The 19,560-nt window shown below is 32.5% G+C and overlaps 1 protein-coding gene across 14 annotated transcripts in view; it reads right to left on the bottom strand.

The window, feature by feature from the left end:
* Positions 1-19,560, bottom strand: part of VPS13B (vacuolar protein sorting 13 homolog B) — an 802,268-nt gene that overhangs the window by 667,616 nt on the left and 115,092 nt on the right. For all 14 annotated transcript variants that reach the window (XM_049700204.1, XM_033438214.2, XM_049700207.1 and 11 more), the window contains exon 16: positions 18,509-18,633. In XM_049700204.1, coding sequence (XP_049556161.1) covers positions 18,509-18,633 — 125 coding nt within the window. The remainder of the gene's footprint in view (positions 1-18,508; positions 18,634-19,560) is intronic.

Raw genomic sequence — 19,560 nt, 5'->3', positions numbered from 1 at the left:
TAATTACTTATAAGGCAAAATTACAGTCAGGATTCTTTTCACAAATGGGTCTTTACTTATTTCATAAAAACTTCAGCTACTGTATATGGTACTCTTTCAAGCCATCAAATGTCACATAAAATGATTCCCAAATGGATAACACAGACTTGAATAAAAACTTAAACATATGCAAATTCAAAAAGATTAATTTATTCTACATTTTAATACTGCCCAAGAGTAGGGGACAGTTCTCTCCTTCAGGTTCAATTTAATTTAACATCAAAGGAAATAACTCACTTTACAAAAGCCAGAATTCAACAATAAACAAGTAAATTATAGCATACACGTATGGCATGTTTTTGTGGTTTGTTTTATTTTCCAGCTATAACTGACTGCAAATAAAAGTACATTTTATTATACTTCTGTTTAATATTCCAGTAGCATTTGAACTAAAATAAACCATTTATAAATGATTTGGCAATAGATGGTAAATTATAGAATGTACCTGCTAGTATAACAATATCAATGAAGAGGGGTTTTTTCCTCTTTTGTTTTTGTCAATGCTGAGATATTTCCAACAGGTTAACTAGTATAGAAAATAATAAACACCTATGTATCCATTTCATCAAACCATACCATCATACTGTATTTGCCTCAGAAATTTTTTATCAATAGCTTTTACAACTTTAAGCTATTTGGGGGGCTCATTAAAAAGTCAATGAAAATAAACAATAAAAGTAAAATTTTCCTTGTGATTTATACCACTACAAATTTATTTAAACTCAGCTTAAAATAAAACAGCTCAATAAAATTCATACTAAAATTATCTAACAACTTCTGGACTTACCTCATGTTTCTGAAGTATCACTAAACCTACATTTTAACAATTAAGTTGGTGAAAATAAAATAATTTATTTAACAAATGCCTATTTCATATATCCAGAAGTCCTAGTCTGAACATATGTTCATATTAAAGAATAGGTTTAAAAAACTATCAATTCAAACATTACTCTCTAGGGAAAAATAAATCCTAATGTAACTAGCAGGATAAACAACTCATTAAAACTCAACTTGGACAAACTCCAGGATAAATTTAAGGAAATAGAAACAAGTAGGTCTTGATTGTGTAGTAACAAAGACTGAAAATGAATATGCCCTAATTAACAAACACTTTAAAAGATTCTGTCTGTTCCATTTGCTGACAAATTACAATACGGAGCTGACAAAAGCTTTGGACCAATCTGGCACTGCTATAAAAAAAATTCTTCTTTTGAAATTTTAAATAAAAAACATGGAAGTCATTCTTATTCCTCAATGCAAAGGAACTAACTTAAACAATCCATTCACACTCACAGCAGTACTATAAAATTTTTGCCATACATCCACTTCAGGAACAACCATCCATTCTTTTAAAATCAACACACCTCACAGCAACTGAAAGAATATCCTCAGCAACAGCTGGATCTAAAGATTTATACAGAGTCCCCAAATGCAAGGTCTGAATGTACAAATTGGTTCCAAAAATGTATTTTTGTTATTACTCATATCCTGTACAGTAAAATAAGATTAGATCACTTTTTCCAAAATAAAATGAGTACAAAACTCACTAACTCAACTGAGAAATGAAAGCAGTTTAAAAAACTAAGAAATGTGTATTTAGTTCTGCACACAACGACTCTTCAACTTATGCAATATATCAATACTCGTGGAAGGGGAAAAAAATTTTTGACCTAAATCGTAGGTAAAATGAAAGGTTAAAGCTCCTCTTTCCTCCTCCTGATCCCACTCCACTCCCCACAGATAACCACTTTTTATGAATTCAGCATACATACCTACAGACCTCTATTGATTTTATGTATTCATAGATACACTTATAATTTTAATGGAGATATATATATATTTAAAAGTCTACAGCCTGCTTTTTTTTTTTTTTTTTTTTAGCGGTACGCGGGCTTCCCACTGCTGTGGCCTCTCCCGTTGTGGAGCACAGGCTCCGGACACGCAGGCTCAGCGGCCATGGCTCAGGGGCCCAGCCACTCTGCGGCATGTGGGATCTTCCCGGACTGGGGCACGAACGAACCCGTGTCCTCTGCATCGGCAGGCAGACTCTCAACCACTGCGCCACCAGGGAAGCCCTACAGCCTGCTTTTTATGACTAAGCAACACGTCCTAGTGATCAAGATCTTTGTACATCAGTACATATTCTTCCACGTTGGTCTCTTTAATGCATGCTTCACATTTTGCTGTCTGAATCAAGATTTACATTCATAGGCAATGTATCAGTGTATTGTTTTCTCAACATCCCTACAAGTATTAACTGTTATATTTATTTAATTACAATAATTTTAGCATTTGCAAATAGCTGTAAAATACAAATTATATCCTGCTGTGTTGAGACTTGAAAATATTTTATCATTTTTCAAATTTCTGAAGTAAATATTTGAACTTAAATATTAGATAACAAATGGACAGAAAAAATGAGAAGTAAAATTTGTCTATCACTAAAATAAAAATATAATGAATGCCTTGATTATTATAATATATAAAGTTCAAAATCTTACAATGAACTACAGGTGGTAGCAAACAAACTAAATAAAAAAGGAGGAAAATGTTATCTCTTCATTAATCTCATCATCTCCCAGACAAGTTATTCAATATAGACAGTTCGTCTACTTAAGTAAAAATGTTTACTCAGGAAAAGAGAGAGGAAGTGTGTTCATGCAATATATCTTACATATGTAATTAAAAACATTCAAATATTACCTTGAGAATTCTGATTAGAGAAATCACTAAAATTTTAGTTCAATTTCAGTAATTAATTAAAGTCATTGGTTTTTGCTTTGGCCAAGGGCACATTTTACATATATTATGTATGTAAAAAGAAGAAAAACTTGGTTATCAAAAGAGCATACAATCTAAAATCTAATCAATCAGACCACCAAAAAGCACAAAAATAGCTGAAAAAATTAGCAAGTGCATGTCAATAAGTATTTACTTGTGCTTTCCATAGTTTCAAGGTTTTGAAGATAAATGTCCTCCACAGAAAAAGAGATGGTCCTTACTGAACTTAATGTAAAAAGAATGGAAAAAGCTATTAAATAATCACAAAAAACAGTGTAAAAATCACCTCTATGAAAACTACAGTGAAAAATAGGAAAAATAGCCCATTAAAGAAAATATTAGGGGGGCTTTCCTGGTGGCATAGTGGTTAAGAATCCGTCTGCCAATGCAGGGGATATGGGTTCGAGCCCTGGTCCAGGAAGTTCCCACATGCCACAGAGCAACTAAGCCCGTGCGCCACAACTACTGAGCCTGCCCTCTAGAGCCTACGAGCCACAACTACTGAGCCCACGTGCCACAAATATTGAAGCCTGCGTGCCTAGAGCCCAGGCTCTGCAACAAGAGAAGCCACCCACAATGAGAAGCCCATGCACCGCAACCAAGAGTAGGCCCCGCTCGCCGCAACTAGAGAGAGCCCGCACGCAGCAACGAAGACACAACACAACCAAAAATAAAAATAAAATAAATTTTTTAAAAAAAGAATATATTAGGAAGATGTGATCTAGTCAGAGAAAATATCAATTGGACCAATATCTGAGGAGTAAGTAAAAATTATTTAGGCTATTGATTACTGAGACAATATGGTGAAAGACTTGGTTGAAAAAGAAACAATGAAAAAGGCAAGGAGGTGGGAGGGGATAGAGAGGAAGATACTCAGATGAATCTAGACAGCCAAGAAGGGGCTAGACCATGGAGGACATCACTGAAAGTTTTAAAGATCTTAATCTTTACCACAAAAGCTATGAGAAGCAAAGTATTTTAGGCAGGAGAAGGACATAATTAGGGAAAGCAAAGACCATATCTTACTCATAATGGGACTCCAAGGCCTATGACACAACAATTCTCACATGATAGTTACCAAAAAATTATTTTTAAAACAAACAAATGTCTAATTAACCAGTTGAAACTTAAAAAGTGCTAAGTATTAACAAATTCACCTAGGAAACTGGAAATATTTTTTAAAGTTATAAATCATAATAAAGAATACAATCAAACCTATTATCAAGAACTTGCTAATAGCTACCAACATGCTATTAATGGCTCCAATACCAACACTAAACTAGACCTCTGGAACAACTGAAACAAGTGATTTCATCTTTCTCGATCCACAGTATCATCTTCCCTAATCCTCCATTTCCATATCTATAGAAGAGATAATAATACATGACTTGTTTATTCCAAAGGTTGGTTGTGAGATTCAAATAAATCACTGTATGTAGTGGAATAAGTACAAAATGCTACACAAGAGTATTACAATGCTGTTCTTAGAGATTTTCTTCTTCTACTAACTATGCACTGTATGATCTTTTGAGCACAGGGACCTCCAATGATTATTTGTTCCTATATTTCAAGTTAGTATATTAAAAGAGATTAAATCATTAAACACAGGAAAGAAATTCAGAGGCAATTATTAAAAACAAAAACAACACTTAGCCTAAATTTAGTGATTTCTAACCAAGAGATTTCTCTTTTAATAAATACACTGTATACTAACAACTTAGAATTCTTTTGAATATACTCGTTTCAGTCCCAAAAAAATAATGAAACACAGATGTATTTAAAAGATATTGTCACTAATATAAGATGTTGTCATATTATATACTGACATCAAGACAGTACAAAATGTCTCCCACTGTTGTACATAGGTAAAACCAAATACTGAGGAAAAGCTACTATTATTCTTCTCATAGAAAGAGATGTAAGTCTTATAGTCATATTCTACGGTGCCGAAATTTAAATTTAAAGGCAATAATCTAAGAAGGAATTATAAATGTTCATTTGGCTACCACTAAACAATTTTACTAAGTTTAAAACTTTTAACAAGGGAAATAGATGGATCATAATTACCTATACAACTTTATACCCAACTGATCATAAAATTGCATGTTGAAAATACCAAATTTTCCAAAAGCAAAATCGAAGGAAACCTGTTCTCATTGGACCAACACTTTCCAGTTGTTAACATATGTTGCATGCTCTTTGTGCCCTTGCTAAAAGAATCAAAGGGAAAAATCTAACTAGTACAAAGATAAGTGCTATTTACTTGTAGCTGTGTTCTTCATGTCTTTTTTTTTTTTTTTTTTTTTTTTAATCTCTGAATGTAATTTCAACACTGTGTAGCAGGGAGCAATCCTTGTGAAATAACTTAGGCAAGAATATTAGTAAACAATCATCAGGCTGTTAGCAGACAAGGTACACATAAGATTGTCTTAAAGGCCCAATCCTACTTCCTAACAAACTCCCCAGACTAGAGGCAGATTTGGGGCTCCTGGGCACTGGCCCAGATCAAGTGCTGGCACTTGACCGTGGAGGTGAGGGCCCTTCCCCCTGGCTCCCTCTCGGCACTGTCCCCACATTCCTTTCTATGCCAATCAAACCCTTGCATTCTTCCATAAGACCAGAAAACAGAAACCCTTTGTCCTTAAGCTGAACAAACATTTTGATAGGAAGCCCTTAATTATTCATAAAGTCTTGGTATTTAGCCTTGCACTGACCTAGACATTAGAAGACCACCAGTGCCCTCTACTCACGCAGAAAATAAGACCTAGATGAGTCTCACAGAAAAACGACGGGCTCTCCACTCAGAAACCTTAGTTCGAATTTTTAAAGCTAGGAATTCATAGTTTAGTTCCTGGCGTCTGCATAACCTTGCATGTTTAGCGCTGGTTTGTTCACAGCTTGTTGGCAGGTGTCGCTTTTCTGCATTAAAAATGTTGCTCATCAAGTCATTTACCATTTTAAAGGAAAGCGTAGAAGAAGCTTCTGGTACTGCCATCAGAAACTCTCTGTTGAAGTTGCTCTTGGTTGAAATATTTTTTTAAAACCTGTGACCTCCCACAGTCGACTCTCTCCTCATAGGTGACTCCTCCCGCAGCTCCTGGCTTCTACTGCAAAAAGACGCTCTACTGAGTTGACGTCCACCATCCATTTAGGCCTCGCATGTGGGGTTCCTTTTAGAAGGACTCAGCTCTAGCTCAGTTCTACAGGGGCCATGACTGACTCTTGAAAAACAAGCACCTCTGGTCGCCCGTGGTAGATGAATGACTCATTCCTACTGCAGACTTCTGCAGACTTCGTGTTTCTCTTTTTATACGAGCAGCTCCAGTCAGACTTTGACTTTTAGAAGTTGTTTACATATGAGACATACATAGTTGTTGTGGCCACCCAACTTCAAGGGACACATGTCAAGCTCTCCAAGGGTTTTGTTTGTTTGTTTGTTTTGTTTTTAAGAAATTTTTATGGCAGCCGTGGCAAGAAATCTCCGTGCTCTCCATTGGCTGCTTGAGTCCCACAGCTCAGATGCCAGGTGCCAGAGTGCTGCAATGCACCACACAGACAGGCTTCTTCGGCTTCAAACATTCCTGCAGGAATGCAGGGCAAAAGATGCATCCGCAGGGCAACTAGCTAACAAGCTGCCAGCCAGTCATGCCCTGGTCAGCCTACAACAAGGGAATCGAGATAGGCCATTACCTTTATCTTGAGCCAACTGCCCTCACCAAAAGCTGACAAACTCCAGGGAGAGGAAAAGGAACTGAATGCAAGAGAGAAATTTTGGGGGTGATAGAAATGTTCCATATCTTGATTTTGATGATGGCTACATGACTACATACATCTGTCAAAAATCACTGAATTGTTGTCACATAAAATTGTTGAACTTTGTTGTATTTAAATTATAGTCTAATTTTAAAATGAAAATAATGTTACTGAAAACACTGGTATAATTAATATTATAAACCATTAAAGAGAACTTTATAAACCACATTCTACACAGCTCCAAAGTACTATGAAAGCTTGCTACAGTTATATGGTATTTTCAGGTGTAACAAGATCCCTAAGTATTTTTGTAATTTTTAAAACTACTCACAGGGAGTTTACGAGAATAAAATAAGAATACTTTGAGAAATAAATTAAGTATTAAAAATTAAGTATTCACCTTCAAATATTATTCCTCAAAAAAAATAGTTAAAAGAAAAAACATAGTGAAACTAAAAAGAAACTAACATCTAGAAATAGAAACTCCAAGAGCACTCATATATCTGAATGTTTGCATTTATCAGAGAGAATAAAAACGTAAGATATTCAAGAATGGTTCATTTAACTTATATTTCTCTTTAGATGCTAGAATCTATAAGAATAGTTGCTTTAGAATATTAGAGCTTCGCTTATTTAAAAAAAAGTAAAGATGAACAAAAAAAGGAAACTGAGTTTGGGTAGTTTGCCTACCTTTTCTTCCTTAAACATTAATATGATTGACTACACCTGTTCTTTTTTGCTGTCCTCTTCAAAAGATAAGTTAACAGATTTTAAAATATTTATTAAATTAATTAAATTCTAATTTGGTTCATTTTAATTAACATTTATTGAAAGTCAACTATATGCTAGGTCCTGGGGCATAAATGCAGATGTGAAAAATAAAAATAGTCAAGATGCAAAAATCATAAAGTGCTATAATGACAAGACTAGGCATTTTCAAAGTGAGTTAATTTACCACAGATTAAAAAAAAAAAAAAAAAGGACCTACTACCAGCTATTCATCTCCCTGAGAAAGACAGACAAGTCTGATACAGATTAAATTCTATATTTATGAGTTTTAATACCAATAATCACAGAGCAGGAAGGAGTCCAAACACCAACCCCACCTCTATAATTTCTCAAAAATTATGGCAAATGTTTATGTCTACTTGAGATTGAAGAAGGGGCTAATGACACAAAAGGATATTCTTAGACCACCACAGTTAACAGCAGCAACTGTAACAAGGTTTTAAAACCCCTCATCCAACTCTGTAATTTAAATCTCTCTGGATAACAGTAAGGACAGTTATTTGTAAGCCTCAATACATTTTACCCGGGTAAAGAAAGCAACATAGAGATGTAGCATAAAAGACAAGTTAGTTGCTGACAATGCTGTGTCAAGAATGATCTTCAAAAACATTATGGTAAGTGAAAAAAGCCAGAAACAGGATACCACATTTTGTATGATTCTATTTACATGACAGAAAAGATAAATATATGGAGAAAGAAAGAAGATTAGTGATGACCTAGGGCTGGAGATGGGGATTAAATGTAAATGGGTTAAGAGGGATCTTATTGGAGGGATGAAAATGTTCTAAAACTGATTTATGTTAACAGTTGCACCACTTGGTAAAGTCACTAGAAATCACTACACTCTACACGTGAAAAGGGTGAATTTTACATTATATAAAGTATGCCTCAATAAAACTATAACATAAATACAAGTTAGCAAAGCTATTCCTATAAAATGATGTCTAAGGATGCGATCTTAATGCCAACTTGCAATACACTCTCTCATCAATGGTGGAAGGAACTGCTAATCTTGGGTCTGGATTCAAATAAACCTAAAATTGAATTCTAGCTTAACTATTTATAGATGTATTAGTATTCAGAAGCTAAGACAAAGATATGCATAAAATGTATATAATAGTATGTCTCTCATAACGTTACTATGAAGATTAAAGAGATAATGCATATAAGACTTAGCACTGCTTCTGGCACACATATGTTATTAATATTAAATCTATATTATTAAAATTCTCACAAATTTCTCACAGACACATAAGTTGAAAAATAACTGTTCATGAGTTTTTCAAATATAAATTATATGCAAATTAGAAATACAAGTATTTCTCAATGAATACAGAAAGTAACTATCAGCATGAGCTGTGATGATGAAGTAATGATATTCTGAAAGTCCTGCCAGAAAAATTAATCTCAGTAATTTGTAGTCAAAGAATATATCTTCACATGAACATATTTATCTTAATACAATAAATAAAGCTTTTAATTAGAAGGACTTTATGGATTTTTGAGGTGTATTCACACTAAACATTATGATGTAGAAGAGTGGATGTTAAGAGTATAAAGCAAGGATACAATTTAAAAATATGTGCATTTTATAAATAGGTCTTAAAGGCCTTAATATAAGTTAACCTCCATAAATACTGGAGACTGTGTACATGTTAAAATAACTGCTGAGAAATCAAATTTTTAGAAAAGCTTATATAAAGCTGGAAAATAAAAAAACAGTATGTTTAATTTATTAATTCAACTAGTTTTCACTTATCTGTAGGAACCTGTATTTCAGTTCCAATCACTGTTTGCTTTAATACTAATTAGATGGTTTTCACTTCAAACATAAATCATTAATAAAATTTAACAGAAAAATATTGAATAATGTTAAAATATTATGCAGTTAAAAACTATGTAAGCATCTCCTTCCAAGGCCCAAAACAGCAAAAAGGACAATTTTATAATTAGATTTTAAAAGACAATATACACTGCTTCTTAAAGCAGTTTTTCTCTCCTTAAAATTCCTTTAATTTATTGTGTATTCTCTGCTGACATGAGGGCAGGCATCTTGCCTATTTTGTTTATTGGTGCATCTCTAGCCAGGCCCTGCAGAGTGTATGGCATGCAGTGGGCATTCATCACCTATCTGTGGAATAGACCTGAATGAATAATAAAGAACAAGCTCAAGTATGCAAAAAGGCAGACAAACATAGTGGAAAACCTCCCTGGAGTTTCAAAAAAAAACTGTAACGGATTAGGGAACACTGTTCAAAAATTGAAGAAAATATGCATCCTGTCTATTCTGGTCAGGCTTCCCTGCTTTAATCAACATGATGAAGACACAAAAGAAGAATTAAGCATTTTAAAAAAGACAGTAGAAGACAAAAACAGTATGAGCAAAACAAAAAAAGATTCTAAGAAATATGCAAAGAAATGCTTGATTTATAATGAAAAAATGGCTACATTAACAAAATAGGGCAAGTCACACAACACAGAATCCCATAAGATGGAAGATTAAGTTACATTAAGTACAGAGCATCCAGCATGAGTCCACTGTTGTATGCCTGACCTGAGATTACAGTTCATATAAAAATACAGCACCTTAGTAAACAATATAAGTAAGACCTAACCATTTGCTACAAAGGGAGCTATTACAGTAAAAAAGAAAAAAAATTCAGCAAGTTATCCAAATCAAAAAAGAAAACTGTAATGAGAACAGTTTGCACTATGAACTGTCCAAATCAAATTTACCATATGATGTAATGGAGAAATTGATCAGATGGGCTATTTTCATTGTGATCATGTTTAACCATCTCTAACGTATAGGCTAATGAGATAAAATAAAGCACGCATATTTTGTTTCCTTTAAGGCTGTAAAATTTGGACTTACCCCACACTTAGGGTCTCACAAGATAGGACATTCTTGTGTGCTCAATCTAAAATTTCAGATGGGCAAAAAAATGTATTTTCTAAGGAAATTCAAAGATGACATACAAAATGAATGCATGAATTGAGTCAAAGACAAATGAAGACTGCTGTATGTCTCACTTTCAAACTTCCCTAAGCTTCTTTAAAAGATCTGTAAATTTTTAAGAACTGTACAGCTATTTGATTGGAATAGATGCCATTCACATATTTCGATACGTTTGAATCTTACTTTGATGAAGAAATATTTGATTCGCCTCTCTTTCATTCACTTGATTCACCTATCTTTGAAACAGAAACCTGTATCTGCAATGTATGTCCATTTCAAGAGGATGTGACAGAGCAAAAAAGCAAACAATGCTGGATTTTTCAGAAACTAACATATGAATCCCAGTCTATCCTGAAATGTTTAGCTATGTGACTATACACAGATAAGTGTTCATATCTGCTTGTATTTGTTAAAACATATTCTCTATCATCAGATTGTTAAACTCAATGTTAATATCTATCACTAGAGAAATAATTTGTAATCAGAGTATGTGCCTTGGCTGAACTGATTTACCATTTGATAATACTTCAAAGAGCTATATTTCAATATTCTCTTTGATTTCAAATTGAATAGCAATGAGCACTAGGCCTATGATAGTATTTTTTTTAATAAATAATACTCACGAAAATAATTTTGGATTCCTTTAGCACTACCTATTTTTTTAAAAAGTTTCCATAATTAATACATCTTATTGCTAATAAAAAAGGTGATGAAGCAAATATGCATATGGATTTCAAAACATGACATATATATATGTCCACCCAGAATGGGAACCATGAGGTATTTATAAATTCATGTTAAAAACAGGTACTAAGAACCCAACCTTCCTACTATTTCTAAAACCTATGTCCTCCTAACCTATTCCGAATAAAAGAAAGTAATGAGGTGAATGGTCATTTGATTTAATTGTTCACTTGTTTCATTTTTAATTTTTGTTTTATTTTGCAGTACTGAACTTGTCTATAACCTAAAGACTTATAAATTCCATATGTCAAGCACTACATCTACCTTTTGCAGAGCTTAACAGATATATAACTTTAAAACATGAGAAGAAAATTAAGCAGAAAAAGATCTCCCTATACCACAAAAAGTTACAAAATCATTTTGTAGAAAAACAATCTATTATAAGTAAGCCATCTCACAAACAGTAAGAGCAAAAAATACTGTGAAGATAAACTGGTAAACAACCCAAAGAATTCTAACAAATTCATCTCTTTCTTCTCTTCCCCAAATTAAGTAGACCTATTCCAAATAAACACATTACCACGTTTTACTTGCTTAAGCTATACCAATTCTTAAGAAAAACTGTGTCAAATCTAAAAGTTAACATTTCAAACAAAAAGTAAATGATATAAAGGAGATAAACTCAGCTTCTGGCTTTGGAGTTAAAGTAGACAGACTTAACATTGAAAAGCAATGCAGTCCCACAGAATTGGATGAAAAATTTACAAAATCACATATATATAATAGGGGATTAATATACAGAATATATAAGGAACACCTTCAAATCAACAATAAAAACAATCCAATTTAAACATGGGCAAAGGACTTAAATATATGTTTCTCCAAAGATGATTATAAATGGCAATAAGCACTTGAAAAGATGGCAGAAGTAGGGGGTTGGGTGAAACAGGTAAAAGGGATTGAGAGGTACAAGCTTCCAGTCATAAAATAAATAAGTCATGGGGATATATATACAGTATAAGGTATATAATCAATAATAATGTAAAAACTTTGTATGGTAACATGGTCACTAGACTTACCATGATCATTTCATAATTTATTTAAATGCTGAATCACTATGTTGTGCATCTGAAACTAACATACTACTGTATGCAAACTATACTTCAAAAGAAACCAATAATCATTAGAGAAATGCAAATGAAAACCACAATGAGATATAATTCTATATTCAATAGGATGGCTATCATCAAAAAATGGAAAATAAGAGTTGGTAAGGAAGTGGAAAAACTGGAACCCTTGTGCACTGTTGATGGGAATGATGGTACAGTCACTGTGAAAAACAGAATAGCAATTTCTCAAAAAATTAAACATAGAATTATCATATGATTCAGCAATTCTACTTCTAGGTATATACCCAAAAGAACTGAAAGAAGGGACTCGAACAGATTATTTGTACATGCATGTTCACAGCAGCATTATTCACAATAGCTAAAAGGTAGCAATAATCCAAATGTCCACTGATGCATAAATAAACAAAATGTGGTATTTACATACAATGAAATATTCAAACTTAAAAACGAATGAAAGGAAGGAAAGGAGGGGGGAAGGGGGAGGGGAAGACATTTTGATATATTCTATAGCATGGATGAATCTTGAAACTTTACACTAAATGAAATATGCCAAATACAAAAGAACAAATATTCAATGATTCCATTTACATGTGGCATCTAAAATAGTCAAATTCATAGGGACAAAAAGTAAAATAGTAGTTACCAGGAGCTGAAGGAAAGGAGGAATGGGAGTTATTGTTTTAATGGGTACAGAATATAAAATTTCTGGATAGTGGTAATATGAATAGTGGTAACAGCAGCACAACAACGTGAATGTACGTAATGCCACAGAACTTACACTTAAAAATGGTTAAAATGGTAAATTTTACCATGATAAAAATTAAAACAATAATAATTTTTAAAGCGGTGTGATACAGCTGAAGGAGCCCTGAATCAAGAAAATGAAAATCAAATCGAGGCACTGATATTAACTGTGTGCTCTTAACTAAGTAACTTGACCTCTCTGGGATTCAGTTTTTTCATCTTTGAAATGAGAAGATTGTAATAGATGATGTCGGTGTCTCTTTTCAGTTCAAAGCATTCCATGAAATCATATTCCAGACGCCAGAAGAACCAAAGCTGAAAATCAGGCTGCTGCCACTCAAGTGGAGATAAGAGAACTAACATCTCAGTTAAATTTTACCAGTTTTAAGACATTCTGCTACAGAGAATGTGAATCTGAATCACAAAAGCAGACAGATGAAAATAAACACAGCTTTGGAAACAAGGGAATTAAAAAGATCTATCTCCAGGAACATTAAAAACACCCAACTCTATGTTCCTAAGGCCTCAAACTGGGCAGTTAAGCAAACACCATTTTCAGTCCTGTTGGGTGGGTTACTTATTCTCTGTTTGCTAATAAATATTATGGGCATTTTTTTTATACTTGAAGGGCCCAGCTTCCATTAAAGCTAAAAGTATTTACTCTGGTGTTACAGCAGAAAAATGGCTGCTTCAGTTTCCATTTCAGGGAGGCAAAAGGATCACCTCTCCCTATCAATACCATGAACCTACTAGCACCAAATCCTGTATTTCCCATTTAACACTGAACTCAAACACAGACTCCACAGAAGCATCTTCCTCCCACAAATAAACTGTTCAATAACTTCACTAGTCAAAACCAAGCTATCTGGCACTGTGCTAAGTAAGGAATGGATACTTAGATGGATCCCTTAATCTTGTAAAGAAATACGTGTTTTCCCACATTCCTATGAGTACGAAAATGGCTCATGACATAAATAAGCAATAATTATGAAAAAGAAGAAACATGAAACAGATTTTCATTCAATATGAGAAAGAGCTTTAGAGCTGCCCAACAATGAATCTGGCTGCCTCAGAAAGTAGCTAACTCCCTTTGAATAAAATGTTCAAGCCTTGGATAGATGACCATAAATCAAAGCTATGTCATAAAGTCTCAGAAATTGAGATAATACCTAAGATTCCACCTAACTCTAATAAACTTCAATTCTACGAGATTAGCAGCATAGTAATATCTATATACTATTAATTGCTACTAGGAGAATTCAGACTTACTAGCCGTACTATCATAACTAGCCTCTCTACACATGGAAATTCATATTTACTATAAGGCAAGAAAGTATATTGAGCTTTTCAAAGATGATTAACAAAAGATAATTTATATCTTCACTCCTTTCGGGTAAGGAAGGGATCAAGGACTTTGGAATCAAATAACCCTCCATGAGAATCCTTGTCCAGCCACTATGTGACTTTGGACAAGTTATGTAACCTCTCTGAGTTTTTTTAGTTTTATAAGAGGGAATATCACCTAACCTCACAGGGTTGTTATGAAAATTTTGTTAAACTAAGTGCCTAACACTGTATAAAAAAGTACAGTATTCTCTTTCAAATCCTACCCATTCTTTAATAACCTGCTTGAAAGTTACCTTCTCCATTTTCTCCATGACTTTCTAAGCCAAAGTAATTTTTCTCTGAACTTCCAAAATTTATTTATAAATAAGATCACATTTTTGAACCCTCAATTATAGGAGAAAGTGAACTTGAAACTATATTATGGTTGTAGTTTAACAGCCTGATCAGAAAGTAATGCGACTAATGAATATCTGATTAACTGGTTTAACTATTTTTAAGTGTTCATATTAAAAAGTGTAGACATCCTTATTTGTGTACAAGTCCAGGCCCAAAGTAGTCTTCCAAATTCCTCCCCCACTGTATCCCTTCACAGATCTAAATGGACTAACCCTGACTTTGTCCAGACAATATTGTCACCTAGAAGCCTCTACACCCTAACCAGCCTCTGAATAGCTGGGTATCTAACTGATTCAGCCATTAAAGCCCAATTCCAATGCCACTTCTCTGAAGCCATTCCTGAGGTCCTAGAGAAATTCTCTAATTTTTTTAAACTAACAAGAAAGACATTCTGCTTAAGCCTCAATTTTGCAATTTAATGACAACTGTTTTCATCTGTGTCTGTGTCCTCCCCTACTAGACTGTAAGTCTTCCTGGTGAGGGGATATCTTTTACCCTCACTGCATTCTACTTTATTCTTTCCCCAATCCCAACACTTAGCAAAGTGCCCATCAAGACACAGAAAAATGAAAAATATTTAATGACATCTAATATCCCCTAATACAACTGAAGCATCTTAAGGGAAAGAAAAAATGGCAAAGGAATAAAAAAAGAAATTGACACAAACTTCAGGCACCTATTTTTAAATTAAAACTGCAGATCAAGAATGTGTAAATCGTCAATGTTCATGCAATATAACATTGTATAGTGACAAAGGCAAACTATCTAAAAACTACATTACACAGTATAGACGAATCTGACAAATTATTTTAAGTGACAGAACCAGTCAAAAAAGGAATATATGTTGTATGATTCCATTTATATTAAATCTAAGAATATATGCTATTAGATACCAGGATAATGATTAACACTAGAGGAGGATGAAAGAGAGAGGCTTTTGGGATGCTGATAATATTCTGTTTCTTGATCTTGCAGCTGGTTACCAAGCATTCAGTTCAGTTATGAAACATCATAATATACATACTTTTCTATAAGATATTAATATTTAAATCAGAAATTTTGAAAGAGTTGAAATGTTTATCATTTCTCTGTTTTGAAAAAAGTGTTAAGGCCAAGAATATATCTAAAAGCCTAAAAGCATTATCACTGTAGAAATTTATAATATAACTATGGACAGTAGACCAATGCTTAATTCTGCTAGCAAAAACAATGCTATCATACTTTATTGTCCTTTAACCAACCATTTACTGCCCTTTTTTAAACATCTCATACCAAAAAAAGAATCAAGTTAAAATTTAAATTAATTGCTCAAGATTTATGTCATTAATTATTATTTGTCACTGCTTTTCTCACCACACCCTACACATTTCAGTCCTGTTCGAAGGAACTAAAACAGCTAAAGTTAACCTGATATAAAAAAATGAAAAAAAATTTTTTGAAAAGTTTATTTTTTTATGTTTGAAAACTATGTAATATAGAATGAAAGATACAATGTAACCAAAATATTTTGAAAAAAATAAAATCTAAGAAACTGGAGTTTTGTAATAGCTTGCTCATTCAGGTTAAAATATATTAACATGAACATTTAAATGGGAGAGAAATAACTTTTTTTAAATGTTACTTAAGCCACACATTTTAAAAATTACCAAACCTGATTAAATTAAATATTGTTTGCAGCTTCACATATAATTAATATCTCAATTTAGAAATATTTTAAAACAAAAATTATACACTATTTTGCTGATTTAAGTAAAATCTAGATTTTCATTACTAACTCAAACGTACCAACTAAAAAATTTTCAATGTGCTATAAAATGCCTTTGTTTCAAATGCTGTGGCCTGTAGTAAATATGCTCTTCTCATTACAGCATGAAATATAAACACAGCTTCATAAATGTGCTTTAAGAAACTCTGAAATGTGAATTTTAAAAGTCCAAATGAAACAGCTTGTATAATTTGCGGAAGGGAGAGACCATGAATGGGGACAGAGCTGACATAATCCTCACTCACTGCAACAGTTAAATAGAATTCTCAGTTCTCATATGATTTCTATTTAATTCAAGTATTATATGATGTATTTTATCTGGTATTTTATTCATTTCATTTAACTAAGATACATCTCAATTTATTGAGTTTTGTACTGATTACTTTCAATTTAGAGCTGCTAAGAATAATTATAGTTTACTTTGTATTTGCTAAGGAAAACAATTTAAAGAAACTATTTCAAAACAACATACTTCTGTAAAGCATAGCAAAAATACCACTGAAATAATGTAGAAGTGGTCTTAACTACAAAAAAAGAAAATCACATCCAAATAAATATTAGCATTCTGTGATCTCATGCTTTTAGTATTTAATTGGAATATTTTCATTTAGATGTCAGCAGATATATTTTAAACCAAATTTGGCAATATTTAGAGTAAGCCTTACACATCCTTGACATAAGTCTTACCTATTTAAATATTCAACTTTTTTCATAAAAAGGCTATAATTCACTTTGGAAATTTTGGCTGTTTTATTTTTAAAAAGAACTTAACTGTTTCCCACGGTGAACTGCATTGTATCTAATAAACTTTTAGGGTCATGAGTGATAAATAAATCAACAGATACAAATATCTATTAAAGTTGATATTGACTTATCAACTGGTAAGTCATGGTATTTTGTAATAGATCAGAATATAATACTTGGCTCAAATGCAACATGTAAACAATAATAAAAAGTTGAAAAGTGAATCTCTACACAGCATAAGTGCCATATGAGGACTATGGATGACTAAGGACAAAATTAAACTTATCAAGAGAAATTAAGAATAAAGTAATTTAACAGTGATTTCACTTTATAGAAGAACTGGTTCCAAGACTGAATTAACTTCAAGTTCTATATTTTTTTAATTTTCTGAATCAACAGGCAAATTTCTTTGAAAATGTTAGCATTTACTTCACAAATTTCATTTTAAAAGTTATATATTATTAAAGGAACTATATTTTTAACAAATGAAGTACTTTAGATAAAGAAGTCAAATCTATTTTCTGAAAGTTATGTTGCTTTTCATAAATAACTAATGAAAATACATCCTACAAAAATAAGCTTAATACTAATTAGAAGGAAAAAGCAAAGATGTATTCCCAATAATTGAAATGATCCAAATTTTAAAATACAGAAATATTTCACTAGAATATAATTTCATTTATTTAAATCTTATTTCATACACTTAAACAATTATTTCTTTAATATTAAAAACACTGCTTTCAACTGAAAGAAAAAGGTATGATTAGTAACTATTGACTCTCTTTTTATAAATCTCTTTTAATTCAGGAAGAATGACCTCCAAATAAAGGAATCCAATACTAAATGAAAGTAAGGGCTAAAATCAGTTTCTGCCCAAATGCAGAGTGACTGTAAACAGACATGTCAAATATACTAAATCTATGTCATGGATATACTTTACTCAGTGGTTAGGAATACACATGAAATTGTTACTTAGTTGAAAAATACTTTGGCCTTGATATTATTTGCAACTTATTAAAAAATCTTTGTAACCTCTCAAAAAAGAAAAAGAAAAAAAAAAATAAAGTACTTGCCCTGGAGTTCCTATACAATGTGAAAAAGCAACATTTTACTATAGCTGCGTTATGGATTGATAGTTATTACCCCAACAACAGTTATCACCACCACAAATACTATAACCTAATAGATTTCAGATATTTAAAAGAGATTTTTAACATCTCAGTAAAAAAAAGATACATGAAGTATTAACTTCACATATTTTTCTAAGGTTTTATATAAAACTAACACACTGGCATAAGACAGATACGATTGGGTTTTTTCCCCTCCTAAGATAATAAGTGAAAATTACCATAAACCATACTTTAACACAATACTTACCAGCATGTGGACAGTTTCAGAAGTTTACCATAAAGAGCAGTGCTGAAAGAGGGAATAATCGGTACAGGTATGCAGTAAGATCCCCTACAATCCAAAGAGGTCAGTCCTGCCTGGAAACCAAATATCTGCAACAAAAAGAAAAGATCCAAATGTTCACAGAGACAAAGTTTTAGTAAGCACAGGATGAAATACGTCAGTTTCAATTTGCTCTACAACAGCTGCACACTAAATATGTTCTGATGTCTTTTTCCACTTCCCAAACATCAACATTTTCTTCTATTAAATCTGACATTAACTAAGTCAGAATTAAGAAATTTAAATACACAATATTTCTTTCATATCCCTGCAAGATTACTCTTCTTTTGACCAATTTTAGGTTTCACATTTTATTTCTATACATAACTCTCATTTAGCATTTTATTGTCTGCTACAATGCACATATTCTCTGTTAAACTGACTACATTGTGCACATCACAGATATTGTTAATAAATCATTGTTATATCATTTTATTCCTAAAAGAATATTAACTACAACAAAAACAATCTTAGAAAGTATTTTGCCTTCAACTTACAGTATGCACACACAAAAAGGATATCCAAACATATCCTAAATAATGTTACATCTTTTCCCTTTCTTTTGTGAAAATAATGGTAGGGCTGAGGTTTTTCACCTCAGGTAATTTGGTACATGGCATAAATTACTCTTTATAAGTTTATTCTTAAAACTAGCATGTCACACTCAAAAATTTTATAAGCATTCCCTGAAATTCCTGAAAACTACATTTGCCTTAATGGGAAGAATCAATGTAACATCACATTTTACACGAAACGTTGCAGAGAACTGAATATATTTCTTCTTCCATTATTTTCAATAAAGTAAATGTCTCAAACAGGAAACACTGACACACAGAGATACAAAACAAAGAGTTACTGTTTTCCAACAACATGCAAAAGCCGTTTAACCCCAACATTTGTTTCATTATTATTTTTTATTCCTTGGGTTTATAAAGCACTAACTTTCTTATCTCTAGGATTAATATTAGCTGCTAAAT

This window comes from Orcinus orca, chromosome 17 (assembly GCF_937001465.1).
Source record: "Orcinus orca chromosome 17, mOrcOrc1.1, whole genome shotgun sequence".
NCBI classification, from domain to species: domain Eukaryota; kingdom Metazoa; phylum Chordata; class Mammalia; order Artiodactyla; family Delphinidae; genus Orcinus; species Orcinus orca.
The sequence above is the reverse complement of the archived record's forward strand: the minus strand, read 5'-3'. Positions and strand labels throughout refer to the sequence as shown.